At 49.3% G+C, this 24,362-nt stretch overlaps 1 protein-coding gene across 10 annotated transcripts in view; it reads right to left on the bottom strand.

Moving 5' to 3' along the window:
• Window positions 1–2,570: 2,570 nt before the first annotated feature.
• The window catches only part of LOC122363948 (acetylcholine receptor subunit beta-like 2), a 47,453-nt gene continuing 25,661 nt past the window's right edge, over window positions 2,571–24,362 (bottom strand). For 5 of the 10 annotated variants that reach the window (XM_043333822.1, XM_043333826.1, XM_043333824.1 and 2 more), the window contains 6 exons: window positions 22,092–22,242; window positions 20,847–21,150; window positions 12,733–12,903; window positions 11,432–11,514; window positions 11,013–11,125; window positions 2,571–4,421 (listed from right to left, as the gene is read on the bottom strand). In XM_043333822.1, coding sequence (XP_043189757.1) covers window positions 4,230–4,421; window positions 11,013–11,125; window positions 11,432–11,514; window positions 12,733–12,903; window positions 20,847–21,150; window positions 22,092–22,242 — 1,014 coding nt within the window. In that variant the 3' untranslated portion in view covers window positions 2,571–4,229. Of the gene's footprint in view, window positions 4,422–8,170; window positions 8,422–11,012; window positions 11,126–11,431; window positions 11,515–12,732; window positions 12,904–20,846; window positions 21,151–22,091; window positions 22,243–24,362 lie in introns of all 10 variants that reach the window. The other 5 variants (XM_043333821.1, XM_043333828.1, XM_043333830.1 and 2 more) reach the window with 2 other exon arrangements.

Here is a 24,362-nt window from a genome sequence, read left to right as displayed (position 1 = left end):
ACTGGAGTCCATTTCCTTGTTCAAATGCAGCTGGAATTTATTGTTGCCGTGGCATTCGGCAGTCTTGATGCAGCTGGAGACCAAAGCAGGGCGCCGGTCTCCCATCACAGAGAAAATGACACCGCTGCTCGGGCCGGTATCGATCCACAGTGGCGAGCGCGGAGGTCGCGGACGGCCGCTGGGTCGGCTCCGTGCGGCCCGTTAGCAGGCGTTCCAAACCGAGGCACGCTCCCGACGAAACCGGACGCGTCGGCCACGCCGCGATCCGAGCCGTTTGTCGCAGCTCTGGAACGCTGGTGCGTAAACGAATCGGATGGTTTCGGGGCGAGTGAGCACAGCGCGAATCACTGCCGGGTGCGAGCAGGGAGAATTCCGACAGCCGCCGCGAGCTGACCCGGCCGACAGCGGGCGATCGAGAGCCGCAAGACGGCCCGACAACGATCAATAGCGCGCGGATGTTACGGACTGAGACATGTGCCAGTGACGTGGCTTGGCTTTGAAGTTCTCGATCAGACAGTCGTCATTCCAGTCTCAACTACTGAAGATAAGGCTCAGTTTCTTCGAGGATGGGCTATCCGAACATGTGTAAGAGTTTGTTTGCGTATGGGTTGACCGTTCAATAATAGCGAAGCCACTAAGATGCCACTGGGCTATTTCTAGGCCTCGGGGGTTATCTCGCGGGGATACTACCAAAATAGATTGCTGACCTCTGTTCGGCACACCCGAACGATGCGAACGAACGATACTCGGCCGAACGATGCGTATAGTCCTTTCCATGACGGAACATTGGACACCGATTTAATTGAAATTAAGAGCAAAGAAGCCAACCAATCGACATTTCATTTGAAAGGCTCTTCTAGAAAACAACCACTACATAAAATTTCCTAGTTAGATAAGTACCAAACGGATCAAACGGATCAAATGGGTGCCCAATATTCCGTTGTGAGAAGTCGTGATAATGACAGCTTTTATGAAAATATGGTGCCGAAAGAGACCATGCCTCGACTATATGATGGACAGTGGTGTCATGTATGCAGACCTCGATTGAACTGGATAGTAACAGTGTGGATGAGCTCATATGCGGGCACCCTATGCAATACCTACAACATCAGCAATGTCTCATAGGCTACATAATCTGCTCGAATGCAATCGCAACTTGTTGACGTTGTCGCCACATGTCCCCTAGGGGCTCGGTGTATCCCCGGAGCCTGAGGCGGGTCCTCTGGGTCCAGGGCGGGGTCCCGGTGCGGATCCTGTGGGTGGGCTCGAAGGGACCGGCCGCCGGTTCCGAGTCACTTGCTCAATGTTACGCGCCGCCTGTTTCGATGGTGGTGCAGTATGCGGTGGGTGATCTGAATCTTCAAGATCTGGCAGCAATAACGAGTGTTAATTTGGCAGCTTTGGATGCGTGCGTGATCACTGATCAGTGGTGTAGTAAGTGTGCGTTTTAGCGTGTACCATATCTGCGTACGTGTCTGTATGCTCGGATCTGTTTACGTTTGATCATCCCTGCTGAGCACTAGCGATATAAATGTTTGCGGGCTACAGAGCCGAGAGAATAGAACAGCACCTACACTCAATCAGTTTTTACAGTCACCCAGCTATAGCGCATACCTCTAGCATCCCTATTTTCTGTCATCCACTGTGAGCGGGACGCGTCAGACTATACGACGGCGTTATGGTGTCATCAGGCCGATCAGTAAGTCATCGGGTGCATTGGCTGCGCTATGCGCTGTTCTGTACCTATGTGATCACACGGCCCATCACCGGAGGTCAGGGCGCACATATACCTACCGTTTGCTGTGGATGCATGTGGTGGACCTGAGATCGGGAAGAGACGGCTGCTGAGAGCGGCTCAAAGAGCCCGCTCTGCGCGTTACGGGGCCCTGGGGATGTCCGGAGGACTGCGACTGACATCAGTTGGGTGTGAGACAATCAGCGAGCGAGGGCTTTTTACGTTGCAACTCTGGTGGATGTCAATAAACGGGGCGATTTCGGTCGTGTCGGTGTTTTTATCGTTCGGAGATGCCGTCTACAGCTGCGCCGCGCGGTGCTGCTGACACCGGACGCCGCCATCTTGCCAGGCAATTTGTGCGGCGGCAAAACGGCTAATAAACCTGGGCTATGTCTGTGTCTCAGAAACGCTCTTGAAGCTGCCATCGGTTCACCGCGGCGGGATGCCAGGCAGAGGAAAAGCTGAAATATGTAGGAGTGCTTGATTGGAAATATGAAGTATTTAATGTAGCAGTAAAGTAAGTGCGCATAAAACATTCCATGCAGTGTAAATTAGTGTTGTAACGTAATTACCTGACTCCTGTCTGTACGACGCCGGTGGTGTAAGGAAGTAATTGGCATTAAGCTTTCCGAGCTAGCTCAGGACGCCAACAGAATGATCGACCACCATCCACAGTTCGATTTGGCCGCCAGGACTGATAACAGAAGTTTGGACGTGAAAGACGGGAGATAGCGGACATTTTTAGTGGCCCATCTGTCTTCCAACTATGGTGTTATTTGGACTTTTATGTCTCATTCTGGCTGCCCCAGCTTCCATCCCGATTAAAGCCGTTAAGTTAAGCTCATAAAGTTTATGATCATCCATCACGATAACGTAATCCACGCTAAAAACAGATGTGATCTTTCTGTCATTTTCTTAGAAACGCCGTTAAGATGATAGTTCAGGTGTCCAGACGAAGCAAGAGGTTGACATCACACAGGTCACGTATTAAACGCGTCATACAAAATCTAGGTAACCTCAATCTAAACGAAGATCAGCATCACGGGATTCAACAATCAACAAACTGATTTAACAATTGATAAATATCTTGGCACGGTACACACTTGGCACCTGTATAGAAAGCTGTCGCATATGTCACTGGTTGCAGCGAAGCACGGTCAAACAGTGCGGCGAAGCACGATCACTTGGTTATCATTTCAACAGCACTGTCACACACCATGGTTGCAGCGTAGCTATGTACAATTCTCACATTTCTCCGACATATTTACAGTTTACTACGGTCTAGAGGATTGCTTACATGATGCACAGAAACCAGAGAGAACTAATCCACGCATATGTACAGGAACATAGTGTTATACATAGACTGCCTACATTGAAATAGCACATTGCATAAATCGAAAGTGAATCACACTGTGTTTGGCTTTACATCTTCATATAATTGATTTTTGCTTATATTAGTGCCAACATGGAAACCAGCACGATAGCTACAATTGAATTCATAACTGGTTGGATATTTATCAGAGCATAAAGGAAGCACCTTAGAGCACATCCCTCACCGTCTGGTCTCTGGGACAGATATCACTTACGCACGTATGCACATTACATGTAGATTGTAGGTACATTTACACACACATTGCGTCGCCATGTTTTTAATTTGATTCTCACTTTGGCTCTCACTTTGACTTTCAGAAAACTAGCGAAAGCTGCTACGAAACGGGCTGAGGTTAAATCGGCCTACATGAAAAAGATGTCATGGGCGAAAAGATGGGCGTTCATCTTCTCATAACTTACTTTTTAATATGGAAAGTCAGCATTCGAAAAGATTACACGACCTGCTTAGTTTTCACCGAAAAGATAAAGAAACAGGTTAACCGCAAACTACGAGCATGTGATTCCAATCGCCTAATATTGATCCACACTGACCCACATTGAGATTAATCCGCCCATCGCTACACTTTCCGGCCACCTATGCACGATGCCCATGCACTCTACTTGCCAACAGTCACCGAACGGTGATAACCCCACACAGACCGACTGCGGGGACCGCTGCCGTCATACATTGGAGCGTCCAGTGACCGGTTAGAGATTCTGAGAGGGGAGGTGGACCCGGGAGACGCTGCTCTGTGATACAGCAGGCGCCCCACCAGCCGGTAACGGCCTGTCGCCGTTCAGTCGCCCGGAGTCGGCCGCGGCGGCAGCAGTGCTGCCCCCTGCCGGTGACCTGCTGACTGTTGACGGCCGGCGCTGAGCGTCCGTCGCTGCTGACCGCTGACGCCCGCTGACTAAGCTGCCACCGCTGACTGACTGCTGACTGGTGCCGGCCGGGTCTTCTCGTTTCACGGCTCACTGCCGGGTGGTGGGGTTAGTGACACTGGAAGCTGCGGTCAGCACTGCTCAGCCAGCCGTCCAGCCGTCCAGCCGCTCAGACGCCCAGCAGCCCAGCCAGTCAGCCGCTCAGCAGCCCAGCCGGTCAGACGCTCAGCAGCCCAGCCGCTCAGCCGCCGTAGCTGGGGTCGGTGGTGGGCACCTTGATATTGGAGTACTGCGAGTCGATGGCGTCCCGCGTGTCGTACAGAGAGGGCGCCTGGAATATGATGGCCACCGTGCCGAGCACGCACGCCAGAGTGAACAGCCACAGGAAGAGCCGGTCGAGCACCATGGCCACGTACTTCCAGTCCTGGATGATCTGCAACACGGCGGCACACGGGCACGGGGCCGGTTAGAGGGCGGCGGTGGTGGGCGGGCGGCACGGATACACGGGGAATCTGACAGTTATAGCACGGATACATCGCGAATATTGATATGGTATCAGCAGCGAATCACATCTGTCCACCAAATATCGCGGCACCTGAGGCGATTCCCGAGCGAACACCGTCGAAAACCGCCGAGCTGGCCGATAGCGCCGCTGCTCCGACGACCGTCGGTCACCGCCGCAGGCAAATCGTCGGTCACCGCCGCAGGCAAATCGTCGGTGTCGACGGATGGACCGTCGGTGTCGTCAGGCGGGCCGTCCCCGTCGACGGTGTGATGGAGTGGTCCCCCGGGGAGCGGGTCCGTCTCCGAGCGGCAGAGCGTCCGTCACACACTCCACACGCCGCTTAGATAGCGCGGTCCGGCTGAAGACGACAGTGGGACCCAGCTGGAGACGACGGCAGGTCCCGGCTGATGGTGGCGTGGTGTTCAGTGGAGGACAGCGTCAGGACCCAGTCGACATGTCCTGGATTGACGGTCTGCTGGACGACACGTCCATTATTTTCATCCATGGTAAGATAACTAGCAGTTAATTAAAAACACACACCTAATCAGCATAAACTATCACAGGTACCTATTTAGGCGAGCGTGGCAATTAAACTTCATCACTGACAGTGTCTCTAATGACATGAAAAAAACGATATCGTCCGGAATAGATCCAACGAAATAAGCGAAATGTAATTTACTTGATACGACTAGTAAACAACAATACTTTCATCGATTCAAAAGACGTTTACCAAATGAAAAAAAACATAGGCAGCGTTCGATGGTGATAAGGGTTTCCAAATTCCAATTTCAAAATCTCGTATAAGCGCACTAGGAATTGCACCTACAATTAAATCACCAAAGTCTAACTTGTCTCATCATCCACATCAATCAAATAGGTACCATTCAAATAGATATAACGCTGTAAACGGCCTCCAAATTAATAAGACATGGTGGACACCATTCAATCACCGTCACGTAAAGGCGGGGTAGCAGCTGTTGGTTACCATAGGTCCGTCTCCGAGCAGGCTGCATTAGACTGCGTAGAGGTCATAAGACATCAATCATTTGTCCTGCCACGCATTTTCTCACGTCGTACTTGCACCACATACCATGCTTATCTATCAAAATCAACATTATCTTCTGTAGATTATGTTGATCCAACCATGGTGCATTTCGCTTTCTTTCGAAATTGACGGCGCTTCCAGCAGTGCAAGTGAAGGTGAAATGACTATGCCCCTCCAGCGAAGACCGTCAACGCTGTGTTACGATGGGGTATTCAATGAGCGATTTCCTCAAACGCAAGCATAGTCGGTGTTTTCTGTTTGATTCAATTATGTTCCTTTCTTTGCTACTGACCGCTTCTTATTCAGTTTTGAGTACGTGGTCGACTTGCAGCAATTAGTTTTATCAGAATGGCCCGAATTACCCTCAATAGTTTGTCAGCTCTAAGACAAGTCACTTCAGTTTGTCGTTCTTACTTGCTTTTGATGGCGCACGCTGATTCACTGGTCACACATCTTTCATACCGCGCCTTTCCTCGCGCCAAATGTTCCCAGCAGCCTGTTCTAGCGCAGGCTGTGTTCATTCGTCGCAGCGCACCGCCGTGTCAGCGATTCCGATATTTTCGCCAGTCCGTCCGACCCCTTATATCGAGACCGCGGCGCCCCTTCCCCATCCCGCACAATCCCTCAGTTATGGCGACTTCTGGTGAGCAGCGTAACAAAACAATAAACCATTTCCAACAGTCAGATTCAGAGATAGAGAAAGCACGCCAGACTGAGCGTGATGTAGCACCATGCGAGCCAACCATTCCAGCCCAAACCGACGCCATGATAGCAGCACCAGCAGCATAAGCATCAGCATCAGCAGCATCACCATCGTCAGCATGTCAGCAGCAGCGGCAGCCGAGGCTCAAGTAGGGTAGTGGTAACTTCAAGGGCATGACATGCAAGGTTAAATTTGTTAAAGGAAGGATTCTTTTCTAAGGGAAGGTTGATGAAGTGGTAGGCAAGTCGTGTTTGGAATTTGATACGAATAGTTTGGATGAAATTTTAGAGTAGGTAGATAGGGCAGCTTTCATACTGAATCAGGAAATTCGCAGCACTTAAATAGAAAAGAAATAACTCTGATGCAAGAGTACGAAAGAAACAAAATGAAATACTCGTAACAGAACAGCGTGAAGTTCGAATATTACGTATAGATAAGAACGAAGTCGAATGAAAAAATGAGCGAATCAGCAACTCTATAAGGTACTGAGAAACCAAGAAGGTCATTTTTCAGTAAAAAGTTTTATGAAACACAAAAGAAGTTCGGACAGAAATAACAAGTGACTCAAACAACAATTCGATACCCATATAGCGAAAACATAATAAAACGACTAAAACCCTTGAAACAAATATCACTGGAAGAATTTGAGGACATGGAAGGAATTGATGAGTATTAGTGAGTTTGTTATTCACAATTCGTGCACCTTGTAGGGCCCTACATCAATTCGAAGGCGATTTGCGTGCATTACGCGAAAACATTCATCGTCTAGAAGTAAATTAGCATAGTAAAAGCAGATGAAGGGAAAGTCTGTAATGCATAGGTATGAGTGATATTTTTAACAACATCGAAAAGTTAGATTGGTAACCAAACAAACCTCGTCGCTCAAAACTAAAAATGACGAGAAGTGTCATCGGTAGAAACAACTCATTGAAATGTAGAAACCTAGATGAACTATAAACTAGTTGAACAGTGTGTCATTGGAGGGTGACTGTGTCTACAATCGCCTACGAATGAGACGGTGATCGCGCCGCCAAAAGTGCAGGTGACAGCGTTTGAAGGTGGGTAGAGGGGCAGAGAGGGTAGAGGAGGGCGGAGCGCGGGCGAGAGCAGCGGCCAACGGCCGCACTGTGCAGGAGGTGAGTGCAGGTCTGACAACAGCAGCAGCAGCAGCGGCAGCAGCGGCAGCGTTCACAACAGCAGCATCGACACGCATACACACACCCGAGCGAGGCCAAACCGGCAGCCAGAGAGAGAGAGAGAGAGAGAGAGACGCGGCGCTAAAGAGAGAGTGAGTGGGCAGACTGTGAGAAGAGAGAACTCAGGTGGAATGCGTATACTGACTGCTCACCAGAGTCCGACTTGTTCAGTTAGTGAGGGAGAGGAGGCGGGCACCGCCGGCCGGCAGGCTGTAGCGCCGACAGCGGACAGGGAGCATGCCCAGCAGCCTGGGACGGCCCGGAACCATCCGAGGCACATGCTTACCTGAGCTGGAGTCACTCTGAGGTCTCTGAAAACCTGCACTGCACAGTACAGAACAGGGTCCGTGGAAAATGACCTTCACCGTACACTAGTTATCACTGAGTTGTTATCTAGTTTAATATAAAAATGATAAATCTTAATTATAAAGACCGGTGAGTAAGGCCCAAACCCGGCGCATGGTAGCTCATCATTGGTTTAGCTGTGCGATTAATATTGTTTAGTAGATGTGTTTATCAGCTGACCTGCGGGCGGGCCCGCCTCCTCTCCCAGCAGTGGTCAATTTACGGTCCATTTAACTGCGCCAAGCCGGCCGACACGGTCATGCGATACTGAGGGCATGCGCAGTAGCTGGAAGCCGTCCCATGTGTGCGAACCTGCACGGCACGGCACGGCACGGCACGGCACGCGGCTGAACCACACGACACGCGCAGGCAGGTGACGGCCACGTACCGCGGGTGGGCGGCCGGCGCCCGCCGGCGCCACTACGGGCCAATGTTATACATGCCCACATCCTCCGGCTCGCCCGGCGACGGCGCATAGATGCCGATGGTACTATGGTCGATGTCTATGGGCCGGCTATAGTCGTACAGGGACGGGGCGCGCAGGAAAATGAGTGCCGTGCCGGCAATGTTGGAGGTCAGGAAGAGGAGCAGGAAGAGACGGTCCAGCACGAGCGCGGCGTACTTCCACTCTTCGCGAGCCTGCAAACCACGAGCCGGGTCACGATATGTCCGCCGGCCCGAAACGGGGAGCCGGGAGAGAGGAACAGACAGGGAGGGAGGGAGGGAAGATGGAGGAAGGGGAGGAATATAGGAGGGAGTGGGACGGGGACAGGAGGGAGAGTTGATAGGAGAAAAGAAGGCGAGGAGCTCAGTGAGACTGACAGGAAAGCGATGAAGGTTTACATGTGAGAGTGGAAGGGATAAATATAGGTGCAGGAAGCATAAGGTGGAGCAAACCAGGAAAAAAAAGGGAAAGAGAATGATAGGAGTGAGTGAGAGTGAAAGTAATAATAAGAGAGAGAGAGAGAGAGAGAGAGAGAGAGAGAGAGAGAGAGAGAGAGAGAGAGAGAGAGAGAGAGAGAGAGAGAGAGAGAGAGAGAGAGAGAGAGAGAGAGAGAGAGAGAGAGAGAGAGATGGAGAGAGAGAGAGAGAGAGAGAGAGAGAGAGAGAGAGAGAGAGAGAGAGAGAGAGAGAGAGAGAGAGAGAGAGAGAGAGAGAGAGAGAGAGAGAGAGAGAGAGAGAGAGAGAGAGAGAGAGAGAGAGAGAGAGAGAGAGAGAAGAAAAACCATAAAACAGACAGAAATAGAGACGGAGACGGAAACCTAGACCATACCTGGACTTACTGACACGCGTTGACAAAATGGTCAACAGTAGAGCAACGGACTGAGAGACATCAGGGAAAGGTTCACGGAGGAAGGAGGAAACGGATAAGGGGAAGGACTGAATGCTGTGAAGAGATGAATGAAGAGAGAAAGAAAGCCTCAGTAGGGAAAGAGATAGGGGGCGCGAGTGATAGCTGTAAAGAGAATAAACATGTTGAGATAGCCACAGAGACGTAGGGTGTGTGACATGTCAGATAGAGGGGACAAGAAAAGTTTGGAGGCAAATCTATCTTGCTCAGTGTGCTGATCTGATGCATCATGATGCATCACATGCATAGATATCCAGGATTCCCGAATGAATGCATTCGTCAACAGTGGTATGGCGACATCGAAAATCTTTGAGCCCACGTAATTATGTATCTGAAGATCGGCAATGATAGTGAGTGGGAGCTTTGGTCAAGACTCTAAAAAAGAGGGCGGCCACACAAGCTGACTTGCACCAGCGCTTGTAAGTGACTCTTCCACTTATATACTTAAACCAAGTGAGCCTTTTCGGAAAACACAATGCATCTCAGGATGAGTCAGATTAGTTTATTGTATGAAAAGTCATCAATTAGCGTTTTCATAACAAGAAAGGCAAATTAATACAAGTACTTAGTTAACTTAGCATTGTGGTTTGCTTTCCAATTTTCTTATCTGCATTCGAGCAATGTGCAATTTCCAGCGCTGCTGGCCGTTGGGCCAAGAGCTTGCATGGGTATGCTTATATACATTAATATATACATAAATGCATAAGTATGTACACGATTATATACTTGAATGAATAAGCAGTCGGACCTTTGATATCCCTCGAACGAGGAAATTTTCGTGGCAGCAAACGACAAAGTTTAAGATTTTGTGTTCCTTTCAAAGAAAAGACCAATACATATTTACGTCCTCTTTGAACGTCTGGTAGAATATGTTGCCACAAACGTGCGACTGGAATAAGAGCGAATCAACGGAGCATTCGAGCAATGAACTGTTGGCGAATGATTCACTGGCAGCCCAATCGCCAAAGCTGAACATTTTTATGTGGGCATGTTCTGGCGTAATATTTGAGAGTTGGCGACAAACTGCCTGAAAACTGTGTGTTGAACATTTTCCCGTTTGTTTTTACCATGGCAATATCATCTGCCAAAGCAAATAAATATAATTATTTTTTTGAAACTTTTTGTTTAACACCATGTGGTGACTTATTTTTTACTTTTAAAATAAGATGACACAACAATTTAGGAAAAAATGCGATAAGAAGTTGATATTTGAAATTCAATTACCCATTTATAGGCTAACTTGCTTCACTTCATAGTGGTTTTTAGTATTGGTACCTTTTATGGTTTCCGTGATACAGTTCGATTTCGTGACGCGGAAATAACATTAACAATGCCGTGCAGACATTTTATTAAATGTGTCGCTCTCAGAATACATCAGGCAGTTTGTCACACAAAGGTAGGTGTAGTCGATGAAATCGGATCTCTAAAAGCGAACACTTGAAGGAGGGTCCACAGGATAAGTACTAATAATTGACAAAAGTTTGGACAGGTCGAAGAAGGAAACTCTGAATAAACACAACACCGAATAAATATAAATATGGACATTTTTACTTACCACAAGTACACGCATACGTTATTAGGCTACATTTAGTTTGGGTAATATAATATATTTAAATGTTTGTTAAATGATGACTGGAGGGAACGTAGCCCGAAAGCTGTCTAAGTTTAATACGGCTAACATCAATGTTAAGTTTAAAATGAAACATTGTTTAGCTCCACTAAAAGAGAAGAGTGATTTGATATTAATGTGCAGGCTGTCAGAGCTAAGGCTAACAACAAAATGTGCAAAGTGACATTAACTTTTGTGTTGAAATGAATGTGCAACTGACTACCAACAATAATACAAAATGAGTATCCTGTCGTCGTCATAAGTTGATACCTCGTTGGTTTTATCTTCTTCCTTGATATGTCGGGCGATGAACTGGACGCCCTCCAGCGCCCGCTGTACCTCCGGAGGGTATTGGGGCTCCTCGCTGGTGCACCCGAATATATCTGACAGTCGGCAGAGGTACAGCGTCACTTACAACAGTGCACATACCGTGGTCACTGATAAACAGGAAGAACAGTCCAGCCAGCCAGTGACTGGGTAACATATTTATTCTTATCGGCTGTAACATTGACGTTGCAGAATAATGCACGACATGATATAAAAATATCGGTAGTTTAAGGAAATTCTAGGAAGGATGCCCTGACCAGAACAAACAGTTACTAATTCGCTGGTGTCAGTCACGCCTTTCTTTGCTAATTATGAAGTAAAATTATGTTTTTCAGTGATGATTAATGCCGGACATTACCTACCTGAATTTTGTGCACCACAACCACCGTTCAGTTTAAACGCAGACGGCGTGGAGTCATCTGCGTACGGGTCCCGGAACGTGTCCCTGAAACGAGCCAATGACGTCATCAAACCTGTCGCTCCAATAAGGCAATGCTGTCATCGGAGAAAGCGTCAGATAATTGAACTCCGAGAGAGAGCGTTTGTTAAGCAGTAGGCATTAACCCTCGCCCGTATAGGGGGGTCGAACGGACCCCCCCCCCATGGTTTTTCGCGAATAACTCGCGTAAAAAGCGGCCGATCGCGACGAAACTTTCAGTACCCTCGCGTTCATCAATTTCACACCTACCCTGAAAATTTCACGACCCTGACCCAAGTGACCTTTGACCTGTGACCTACTTTTCGAGACCATGTTTGGCTGGAATCGCGATTCGGCGTATGTCGGCTCGCATTAGCCGCGCGTTTGCAGTGTTTTCGTGGTTTCAAGCGTTCAAATATATGATATGATGTTGCCCCCATGCATTAGGGTGGGTGTCAAGGTCACCTGAAGGTCAGGTCAGGTCATTGACCTTTGATGACCTCGGTTCACTTTTTCGAGTTTTATATGTTTCTAGGCCAGTTTTTGGAGCTGAATTCGAATTAAGCAACCATATGAACATTTACGAAGTAGTTTTGGTGCCTTCGTAACATGTTACGAAGCTGTCAGAGGCGGTTGCCACCTACTACGAATACCCTTACTGGTTGACCTGACCTGACCTGACCCGACCTGGCCTAAATACATGAAGACATCATCTGTGATCAAAACTAACATGATATTCGTGATCAGCACCCCGAAAAACCCCATAGCAGCCACACTTTGCGACGTTCTAACAGGTCCCCATTTTCCCGCCTTTGGGGTCATTGACCTGACCTGCAAGGTCAACAAATGACCTAAGACCTTAAAATTGGGTATCATCGGCTTCCTCTCGTCACGGGCAACACGCTCGTTTTTTCCGCGAAGCTCTAGCTCGATCAGGGGCGAAACGGCAAGGGGGGGTCCAACGGACCCCCCCCCCCCTTATACGTTCGCGGCTGGAAAAACACCAATACGGGCGAGGGTTAAGGTTTTCATTTCAATAATTTAAACAAAACATATTTAATTGGAATGCATTACTGCAACCGACAGGCGTAAAACAGGTTCACATCACCGAAAGGTTAACAAGGACATCAATCTATTAATGCTGATATGTCACTGACTTCTTAATACGATATGTGCCTGATGTAAGTGCCACTCAGGCCAATACACACGCGTGTAATCCCAGACAGTCGTTACTATCCCACTCACCCGGACATATACTCGGCACCGGCGGTGCACACGTGGTCATGCAGGTGCGTCTTGGGGTCGAAACTCTGCCGGCGCGGACCGTACAGAGGCCTCCTCATCAGCAAAAGGCGCGGCATCAGGTACAGGAAGATACGCCGCACCCACGGCGCCATCTTATGAGTCGCTGGGGACCTGAGGACACATGAGATCAAAGTGGATTAGGTCTCATGAAAAATAATATATCGCTAAAATATTACACCCATCGTAGCAAGTTGTAAAATCGCCATGGATGAGCCGTATATACTGCGAGTGAAGCATTGCCGTCTCCCAGGCGCATTTTGCCGTCACCGCCGTGACGGTATGCAGAGCCGCGCGGCAGCCAAGTTATCCGGTACAGCCTACCCCGCAGGCGCAATACTACTGGTGCCATCTAGGGACAGCGGGTGGAACTAACACGACTTCGGGAGAAGCATGCCGGGCGGCCGGGTTAATTTGAATGCTAATAAGTTGGGGATGGATAAACATTGTCTAAATAGCACGCGATTGTCACAATGAAGACATGAACGCACTGCGCAGTGCACAGTGCATCTGCTACAACCACAGTTGCGTGTAAATATCTGTACCTATTAACTAACAGAGTTGTAACTTCAGCATGATGCCGCGGAGCGATAGACAAATTATACTAGCCTCCATACGGCCTACACGTAGGTAACTGTCAAGTGTCAGGTCACCTCTCTATATGTTTTAATTAAACTAGCTCATATCGAATTTAATATTTGCTCTGCCATACTAACTTCACTGCAGGCTTGTAAATATTTCCCTGCTCAGCTGCAAGGCTAGCCTATCCATTATCCCACTATAGTAGTCACGGTTTATCCAGTCCAGACATATATGAGCCATGAATCTTCACTACTCCGTGTGCCCAGTCCCAGCAGGGGACTTCCTGACACTGTTATTCATTATAGCCATCAGCTAAATGGCGGGGGAGACGCGCTCCATTTGTCTTCAGTTTTATCCGAGTAGTATGTAGGTTCAAAGCTGCTCGACTCCCCAGAGACGCGTAGCTAAATGAGCGCCAACGATGGGCGAGCGCGCGCGCAGCGACTGCGACTCCGGCTGAAAGACCTCCAAGATGACGAACGTGTTCCTCAGTCAACGCCAAATTGCGAAATTGCTTGAAAGACGACAGGAACATTTAATGAAATCGTAAACTAACCTTAATCTATGCATTATTGATTCGTGTAAAGGAGAAGCATTATCGTGTTTTATTTATATTTGGGTTTTCAACAAAACATTGTTTAGTTAACCCTCGCCGGACCTATTGGTTTTCTACATACGCGCCGGCCGAGGGGGGGGGGGGCGAGTACGACCCCCCCTCGCCGTTTCGCCCCTGGTGGAGCTAGCGCGTCGCGGAAAAAACGAGCGTGTGCGCCGTTACGAGACGCAGAGATTGGTACCCGATTTTAAGGTCCTAGGTCAACCGGTGACCTCTGAGGTCAGGTCAAGTGCCCCAAGGTACGGTTCAGTTTTTGGTGAATAATTTCGCAAAAAAACGCCGCAGAGCGCCGATTTTGGCAGCATCGTGTTCGTCTCGCTCAGGCGCGTCGAATGGTATACTTTTTGTCCGGGTCAGGTCAACTTGGGGTGTTGACCTCAGGTCAAGGTCAGGTCAGCACCCCCAGGTCACGAAGTTGGTCGAAAGAGGTCATGTCGCATATCATTCGATTCGGCAGGTCTTCCTGAGTCCATTGGTGGCTTTTCCGACTCGCTAGCTCAATTTGATCAAGAGTTATTGACGAAAAACTAATATGACCTTGATGACGTCATAAATGACGTCACGCAAGGTCAACATTGCAAAAGTGACGCATCTAACCTTGCAAGGAGTGCATAAAATCACGATTCTGTGTGCTTGAGATAGTTGGAGATCGTTCCCGGCGCCAGAATAGCAGTTTTCATTTTTCCCCATTGACTTATAATGGTGAGGTCACGAAAATGACCTGACCTCATATGACCTTTAGGAAAAATCCGAGATATACAAGTTGTGGGACTCATAATGGATACTAGATCCTGCAAGTTTCATTTCCCTGTGACATCTCCTCTGGCAGTGAGGGCGTTGCGAAGTTGCGACATCTGAAGACCGTGCAGAGGTTCACTTATGACGTCATAGGTCAGTGACCTGACCTGACCCAAAAATGCGGTTGGTGTCAAAAGATGCGGCTTGGATCAAAGGTCAGGTATGCCAAGTTTCAGCTCTCTGTCGCCAGCGTGTTCGGAGCTATCGCGAAAAAAACCCTATGGGGGGGGGGGGGGCGGCACCCGCCCCCCCCCCCTAGGCCGGCGAGGGTTAATTTCGATATATCTTTCTCTCAATAGTCAATATACATGCTATGGAGGACCGATGGTGCAGTTTCTAAACTTGAATTGGTTCCAATCACCATAAAGACACGTCAATACTCAATAGTCCACACCTGAATACGAACTTACCTCTTCAACATTCAGCGCGCGTGTAATATGTCAAATACCCAACATACCACAAATGTCCCTAACGTAAAGCACAGGGCTTATGAACACCCAACGTAGTGGACACACTCATCAGATGTTATGGCTTCGGCACAGCGCGTCACTTTGCCCCAGATTGCCCCATCTCCTGAACGGAGCCGCGGCTATTCCGCCCGATGTGACGACAGTAGGTCAGCGTCAGCCCATAGATGGCTCTCCGGCAATAGTTGGCGCCGTCGCCAGTAGATGGCTCTGACCTTTATGGATCGCACAGTGGGTGGCGGACATTGCTGAGTTATGGGCGAGGCAAGTAATGAGTCGCGTGTAGGCTGGGCGAGTTGTGGGGTGTCAGATGCTTCCAGATTTAAATGTCGTTGGTGTCACTGGATGCAACAGGCTCATCATGATAGAGGAGCTAACAAATAATGCTTTAATTAAAGTTGTAATTAAAAATGAACTGATGCGAGACAAAAGCAGGTAAAATTGAAAATGTTTTGCTGTCATGCTCAACAAATTCACGGTTACCTACATCAATTTTTCCCGGAATATATTCATATATTGTGCACTGTACATACACCACTGTCATTATCAAGAATGCTGAATTTTCTCCGAGCCACCGAAAATACATCCGGTTACCGTTGTTACAGCTCATACGAACCTTTCTACAGTGCTCAGATATTTTTGACGTAGGACATATTAGGTCGTTCAATAAGTAACGAACAATCGGTCATAACTTCTGTATTTCTTTATTTAACACTTTCAAACTTTCACAGATTATAGATCAAATGTTTCTGAATGTGGCCTTTGCTTCAAACCAGTCGCCGCCCGCCTGCACACACTTCTCCCAGCGTTCCGGCCAACGCCGGAATTCCGCCCGGAAAAACGCGTTTTCCGTCTTTTTCACCCAGTTCTTGACAGCGCACATGACTTCAGCGTCGGTCTCGAAGTGTTCACCACGGAGGCCATCCTTCAGGGCAGGGCTGCGGAGTCGATGGATTTTCGGCGACTCCGACTCCGACTCCAACTCCGGCTTTCAAAAACCAGCTCCGACTCCGACTCCGACTCCGGGCAGAATTGTCGACTCCGACCGACTCCAACTCCCGACTCCGACTCCGCAGACCTAGCAGGGCTGCGGAGTCGACAGATTTTCGGTGACTCCGACTCCGACTCCGGCTCGGGGTTCTAAAATCGACTCCGACTCCGACTCCGACTCCGGTCACAACTGTCGACTCCGACCGACTCCGACTCCGACTCCGACTCCGACTCCGCAGCCCTGCTTCAGGGGACCAAAGAGGTGAAAATCTAAAGGAGCCAGGTTCGGACTGTAAGGCGGCTGGGGCATGATATTCAGCCCTGTCTCGCGGTCTCCTCGCGTGTGGCGTGAGACATGTGCGGACGAGCGTTGTCATGGTGTCATCCTGGTGGGCTTTCTTGAACCTGGGCGGACTATGGACAGCGGGCCGCTACATCACAGTCCTGCAGGAGACTGAGAAAAGCAATCCTGAAGAAGAGGCGCGGCTCGGATGTCAACAACATCACCAAGGGTGGCACTTAGCAATAGGGTGAAATTTATGTTATCCGATTTTTAGGCGTGCGGGTAATTTTCTGGTTCCATTCCCGTAAAAAATAATGTGTGCAAAATGATTTTGAAAAATATTGATATTTAGGGGTCGCGAATTGAGGTCAAAGTTGACATTTTTTGGGGAAAAATCGACTTTTTGGAAACTACTTTAAACCTATTTGGAATGACATATGTGGTCATTAAACGTCATTTCCGACGTATTTTGACCTTTATTTGTGTAACAATTGTTTAATGTTTATCCCATCACTTCCGGCCGATCGTAGCCAGTCCAGGTCAGGCCAAGATAGGTCTGATCTGGGCTGTTTTACCCATGTCAGGCCTGTTTTGACCTGCGACCGGTGCCTTCTCACAGTGGAGGTCATATCCTCTGATTAGTGTGAGGAGTGACCGGTCTCTCCTGTTCCAAAGGGAGGACGAGCCCCACGGTTCTATCGATTCTTGAGACATGCTCCTTTTCTGTCAAAGAGAATGTTGAGAAGTTGGAGTCAGTCTATAGCCGGCGGGCAAAAGCAGAGGCGAGAGTGTGCATTGAGCTGCACTGGTTTATTGTGCTTTCGGGATGTTCTTCCGTGGGCGCTTCTTCCGAATCTAGTGTCATTGCCAGCAACAGACTTACCTGGCCGCTGCGGCGCGCACACGGAGGGAACGTCTTTGACGATGGCGACCATGAGAGAGAAACGCCGACTCACACTCCCAAGCGCATGCGGGCGAGCGGACGTCCCCAACAGTGAACTGGCCTCGACCGGGCCAAACTGCCCAACCGTAATGTGTGAAGAACACGTGAGCCTGTTATCAACTGCGGCATGGAACTTAGGATGCGACTCCGGCTGAACCGCGAATCCTGAATCGCGAGAGAAGGAGCGTCGACCGATTCTACGTCCTGGTGATGGGGAGGGGGGAGGGATTGGGGTGGCCAAGCTCCTCGCCGCTCCCAACCTCCCCTCCATCCAAGCACAGGAGGCCATGCTCACAGCGCTGGGGGACTAAGAACTGGAGAAGCGGAACTGCGGCCTTTTACTTCGACGCCACGACGGCGAACAGCATGCTGGTGAGCGGTACTTAAGCCCTTATCGAGCAGAAGCTGAATCGGCCCGTCCTCCAGCTGGCCTGCCGGCACCACGTGTAAGAGCTGGTCCTAGAGAAGGCCTTCTCCACCTGCCCTAGAATCTCGAGCGGCCTCTAACTACATCCGGCTGTTTAAGAGGTTCAAAGGCGGGTGGGAGTTCATATAACAGGATCACATCGATGGCGTTCGCCGTCGACGACGTTCCGGAGTGGGACGAGCTGCTGGTCAGCTTCCATCGCTTCCATCGCTGGACTATGCCTAGCTCCGGGAATACTACCGAAAACTTCTGGAGCTCTGCGTAATTGCTCTCGGTGGAGTTGTTCCAAGCACGGCATCCGTTTCTCCGCCTCAGAGTACTCCACTGAGTTAGGTGGATGGCAAAGACCATCCGCACTGTGGATGCCTTCCTCTTCAGGGAGCGGCTCCGGCTGACGGCGGCCGAGGCCCAGGTCATCAGACGCTGTGCGCTGTCCGTTGCCTGCAAGTTTGCCGCCGCCGCCGCCGCCTGGTTTGGGACTCTACTGCCACTGCGCCGGCTCTGGACCTGACCTTCGTGAACTCGTTCTGCACCTACCCCGAAAAGGAGCTGTCGAAGGCGACAGTCCCGGTCTTCAGCCGTCACCTGTAGTACTTGAGCGATCGGCTGGTGACTGGAGCTTTTAGACCCCGACCCTCGGGCTTAATCAAGACATGGTGCGGGCAATCGACTTGTAGGAGAGGGAGGACGAGGACCCGCCCCATAAGTCCTTAGTGGACACTATGAACGCCGCTCTCGCGACCGAGACGTTGGCGAGCTTCCTCACACCATCATTCAAAAAGCTCTCAAGGATCTACAACCTGGACGCGGGGCTCATAATCAATGACCAAGGCCACTGGGAGGACAGCAGCTACCAAACCGCAGCTCGTGTAGTCCGGGAGTTGCGTATGGTGAATGACTTCACCAGGCGCAGTATGGCGCTGATGTAGGACTGGCACTCATGAAAGACAAAGATTAGCGCCAGTTCTTCCTCCATGTCGTTGAAAAGATCACAGAAAAGGCTATCCTGACACCCGAAGATCGACTGCAAATTGCTAACCAGGCTACACACAAAGTGATCTGGGTGCCCGTTGCCCATGATGCCACTCCCTCCAATGAGGCGCCAATAATCTATCTACTAAAGAGGAGGAACTGGAGTAGTGGAGTACATAGACCAGCGTTTCGGTGTGACCGAAGCTGCATGAAATGTCAATAAACAATATGAAAATTACTAAGAAATGCCTTATTATCATCCGATTACAGCGTAATAGGAAAGTCAGAAACGATTTTAATGATATTGAAATCTGCTACCAAAATCTCAATTTTGACCTTGATTCGCGACCTCTAAACATCAATATTTTTCCATACAAATTTGCCTCCCTTATTTTTTACGGGAATGGAACCGGAAAACCACCCGCACGCATTAAAAATTAAAAAATGATTTTTAAGTGCCACCCTAAATTCACCATACACCATGACAACGCCCGACCGCACTTGTCTCACGCCACGCGCGAGGAGATCGCGTGACAGGGCTGAATATCATGCCCCAGCCGCCCTACAGTCCGAACCTGGCTCCTTCAGATTTTCACCTCTGGTCCCCTGAAGGATGGCCTCCGTGGTGAACACTTCGAGACCGACGCTGAAGTCATGTGCGCTGTCATGAACTGGGTGAAAAAGACGGAAAACGCGTTTTTCCGGGCGGAATTCCGGCGTTGGCCGGAACGCTGGGAGAAGTGTGTGCAGGCGGGCGGCGACTGGTTTGAGGCATAGGCTGCATTCAGAAATGTCTAGTCTATAATCTGTGAAAGTTTGAAAGTGTTATATAATACTGAACGAGGCCGGTGTAAATAAATTTTCAAGACCGAGGTCCTTACTGGATTTTTGAACGAGGCCGAAGGCCGAGTTCAAAAATCAGTAAGGACTGAGGTCTTGAAAATTTATCACCGGCCGAGTTTGGTATGTATTTTACTGTATGCCAACGATAAATTTATTTTCTGGACCGAAGCTCTTAGCCGACTTAGGAACGAGACCATCCCAAAATGTTGGCTTAAGTGCATTCTGGTAATGCATTTTTGACCGTGGTCAATTTGCTTACACCAGTTATTACCACACCCCTCTTGCTAATGTATTTGAATAGGCCAGGCATACAGTAATAATAAAGAAATAAAGAAGTTATGACCGATTGTTCGTTACTTATTGAACGACCTAATATAAAAAGTATGAATACGAATCACCTGAATAAAACGAAATGGTGGATGATAACAAACAAATGAATTGAAGCCAGTAAGATTTTCATTACGAATTGCAATCCAATCGATTCCGATCCTCATTAGAGCGTTATATCAGTTGCCTGGATGGCGATATATTGGTGGTTTTCTGGGAAAGTTATGGATGTGGCCCAGGCTTAGAGCTGACCCCTTGCCTTCTACCAAGTGTGAAAACGGATAGCGGGATTACCGAAACGGCCCATAAAGATGGCTCACATGCGCCGGCGGAAGACCCTTCACTTTAGTTTATGAATGTCCGATAGATATAGGGAAGCGTTCGGGATTAGCTTCACTGGGGTCCAAGATCTTCTACTGACCAATTTCGACAAAGCTTTCGTTCTTTGTTGCGTCCAACTATGCATGTGAATGCATGTGATTGTGATATAAGACAATCGATTATATTGCTGAAAAGCTGTTATGCTCCCATAAAGCAGATAACTTGATCGGAATAGCTCAATATTTTGATAGAATGAAGGCAAGATAGCCAACATTTCAAATACACATCAACGTTGTTTTGAACAATTATTGTGGTCGCCTATAATGCATCGTATTTTATGTTTGTTGCATACATACTTTCAAAAGAGAATAATAAGAGACTATTAATTAGATCGCTCAAAGCTTGTTTTAATTGCGTCTTATGTTAAAAAAACTTAAGGCACTAAATATTTAGTGTGTTTCATATGTAGCAGGGTGTCCAGGACTGACCTGAAGTGGACGTTGAGCACGCCGACAGTGACGCAGATGGACAGCGTCACCAGCACCATGGTGAAGAGCAGGTACTTGCCGAGCAGCGGCACCGCCAGAGACGTCGGAGGGATGATCTCAGCCAGCAGTAGGAAGAACACGGTCAGCGACAGCAGGATCGAGATGCACAGGGTGACCTTCTCGCCCGAGTCGGACGGCAGGTAGAACACCAGGATGGTCAGGAAAGAGATGCCCACGCAGGGGATGATGAGGTTCACCGTGTAGAAGAGCGTCTTCCGCCGCATTGTCAGGTTGAATGTGATGTCTGCGGAAGAACAAAGCCGATTGTGAGTGATATGGTCAGCCAGCTTTGTACAAAACGTTGGGGCGTAACATCCTCACTATCTCAAATGACATCCTCCTTACGAGTAATCCAAATACCTATAGTTACACAATACACAGTCTACCGTCCCTAAGTACATTGTCATGAGCTGTCTGGGCACGTGCAGTCTTGGCAATAATACGCGGCAACGGGCAATCACCGGCCTGAGTTCACCCAGACGTGGCCCTGCTCCTTCAAAGGGCTGCCTTATTGAACTGCAGGTTCGGCAATTTATTTATCCGAGGAATTTACGTGTCTTGAATAAGCCTCCGTCTACTGAAAAGGGTCGGCACTCGAATAGTTCAGTCTATGTATAGCACAGGGGTATAAACTACAATATGGGCGCAATGGTGGCGATGGGTATCCGTGGCTGGCTCAATACGAAATTTGAGGCCACCGAGGGATGCAATACGCATTGCTGAATGATTAACGGCATATTGCATTCACTTTAGATGTAGCACTGAGCTCTGTCCGTTGACGCAATATGTAGTCTAGTCCTAAATCTGGCAGCAGAATGAATACCTTCGTACAGGATGTCTGTCCAGCGGCGCAATGCTTCTGACAGCTAATAAATCCTCAGCAGTCACTTATATGCCTCACAATACGATACTTGATTAATCTTCCCAGCAGCACTGCAGCGTAAATACACCGTCTTTTCGCTCAGCCCAACCCTAAAGAAGAACAATGCCAGCGAGAGAACAGTCTGTATCAGGTTACGCTTCTGGGAATGTTTGAGCCGTCTCCAATTAGTTTCAGGTGCCGACTCCCACTGAGATCTCATCCACCAGCGCGGCGGTCGGCCGACAGCGCCGCTCGGGGCGGCGCAGTCACCCGGAGACGAGCGGCGCAGTGCGCCAGAAACGTCTCACTGCAGCGGCGCCTACCTGGATACGGCGTCTGCACGTACAGCTCCTCGTTCCGCTTGGCCGGGATCTCGAGGATGTCCCACTCGACACTCATGTAGTACTCGGTGAGGTCGATCCCGATGTCAACGATATTGCTGCCCGACTTCTGCTCCATGTGCTTCAGGTCCACCTGAGGACGGAGGGAGATCAGCGCGATAGTAACCGTGTTCTCCGGTAGCGACCGGTTTGTCGTATATCTCTCGAACGATTACGCATACATGTCTAGACATTCTGAATGCTTTGCTTAGGAAAATTCGCCCAGTCTCATCCGCAACGTGGATGGCATTTAGAGTGGAAAGAAAACATGTATGCATCGATTAAACCAGTTACAAATGCGCATAATTTTCACATATTAATGCGATAAAGGGAGACACGACATATATAAATAACAGCATAGCACCAATCAGCGTAATGTCACGGGTGAAATTGCAGCATTTGAAAAGGGAGATTTTACTGGATTTCCTCGGGGATTTGACAGATTGGGAAAGATCCCAGTAGACTTTAAGCGTAATGTATTGCGGATATCGAGCAGCCAGTGAGCAGTGACCACATACATCTCTACAGATTCCAGCTCTAATTCCAATTAGACATCGGCGATCCTATGTGGACCGTAAAACCTCGGCAACAGTTGGCCGGCCATTTCACGGCGTGACGTCACTGACGGGGCGATATAGCCTCGGGCTGTCACGTGACTGCGGAGCGGCAGCCGATTGGGCGCAATGGCGGCCTCCCTGGAATTCTGGCCGAATCGCTCCGGGTCCAGCCGCGTCATCCGATCCAGGGCAGAATTTCAACTGACGAGACAAAGCCGCTGCTCTGGCCGGCGAGGCAGGGGGATGTCGCCGGCTGCTGGCTGACCGGCTGGCAGTGGCGATATCGGCGGCGGCACAGGCCTGATTCAATCAGACGGCGGCGGAACACAGGGAGCGGACACGTATTGGATCCGGAAACACACCAGCTCGCCGCCAGACCACTCAACTGGCGCCACTCCTGGTCTGCCTTTGTCGCCACACCACTCGACTGTGTCTGCAGTCCCCTGCTTGGGAGTTGGGGGGGGGGGGATGATGGTAGACGCTGGCCTCTCTCTCCGTGACTGGTCAGTGGTCACCCGTAAACAGACAGGGTCTGGGAGGCACAGGACGAAACGCTCACCCACAGAAAGGGCAACATCTCAATGCTGTGTTTATATGATATACTTTGCCACGCTTAGTATTCGATATAGGTACTCATTAGGACGTCTAAAATGGCAGAACATGCTTGCGTTACGTATCGCCCAAACTTACGTATCATCATTGTGAATGACACTGTTGAACACACCAAGCTCACACCTTTGAAACTTCTTGGATTGCCACGCAAAAATATATCGTACAAAAATACGAGTACATCAGCAAAATTTAGGCATTTTAGTTCTCCTTAAGTGTGCACCCGGATCTGCTCCATGGAGTACCACGTCCTTCGTAGTTGTAGGTAGCTCCATTTTTACAATATCATAATATCATCCGAATTAATAGAACTAACAATAACAATAGAACTAACAATAGTAACAAAGTTGGGCTCCATAGCATTTTTGAGTATCCGCTTCATTAATTCAGTAGCTGAATAGATGGTAGATATGTGAATAAGATTATCAGTTTTTGATGACAGACTAGCGTTTGTAATGCGTTGAACACAAAAAGGGTAAATTACGCGACTCAACCAAGTAATTTAAACTAATAAAGCTTTAATAATCTCATCCAGGGCTTCAATAGATAGTGCTGCTGAAGCCTTTATAATAGGCATACCGTTCCTTCAAAGTAAAACTTTTTGTTATTTCTATATTCATAAACTTTAACGAATATCTATAAAAAAAATGACATGGACCCTCTGTGCCAGTCGGCCGGGCGGCACTTCTGGCGCTGTCGGAGGTGACGGGTGGCGGACGGCCCGCGGGGCGGTCAGCGGGAGGAGGCAGCAGCCCGCGGGGTGGGGGCGGGGGTGGGGGGTGCGTCGGGTGCTATATCCCGCCGGGTAATTGCCCGGCCGTCGGAGCCGTGACGCCCGGCCGCCGGCGGGTGTCGGCCGAGACTGATCGATTCTGGACAGCTCGCCACCGCCACTGCGGCCACTGCCACCTCACCGAGATCGGACGGGCGCGGCGGCGAGAACGGGCCGGGCCGGGCCAGACAGACGCGGGGAGGGAGGGAGAGAGAGAGAGAGAGAGAGAGAGAGAGAGAGAGAGAGAGAGAGAGAGAGAGAGAGAGAGAGAGAGAG

Source organism: Amphibalanus amphitrite, unplaced genomic scaffold (genome assembly GCF_019059575.1).
Source record: "Amphibalanus amphitrite isolate SeventyFive unplaced genomic scaffold, NRLGWU_Aamphi_draft 000648F_arrow, whole genome shotgun sequence".
Taxonomy (NCBI): domain Eukaryota; kingdom Metazoa; phylum Arthropoda; class Thecostraca; order Balanomorpha; family Balanidae; genus Amphibalanus; species Amphibalanus amphitrite.
This window is presented reverse-complemented; position numbering and strand designations above follow the sequence as displayed.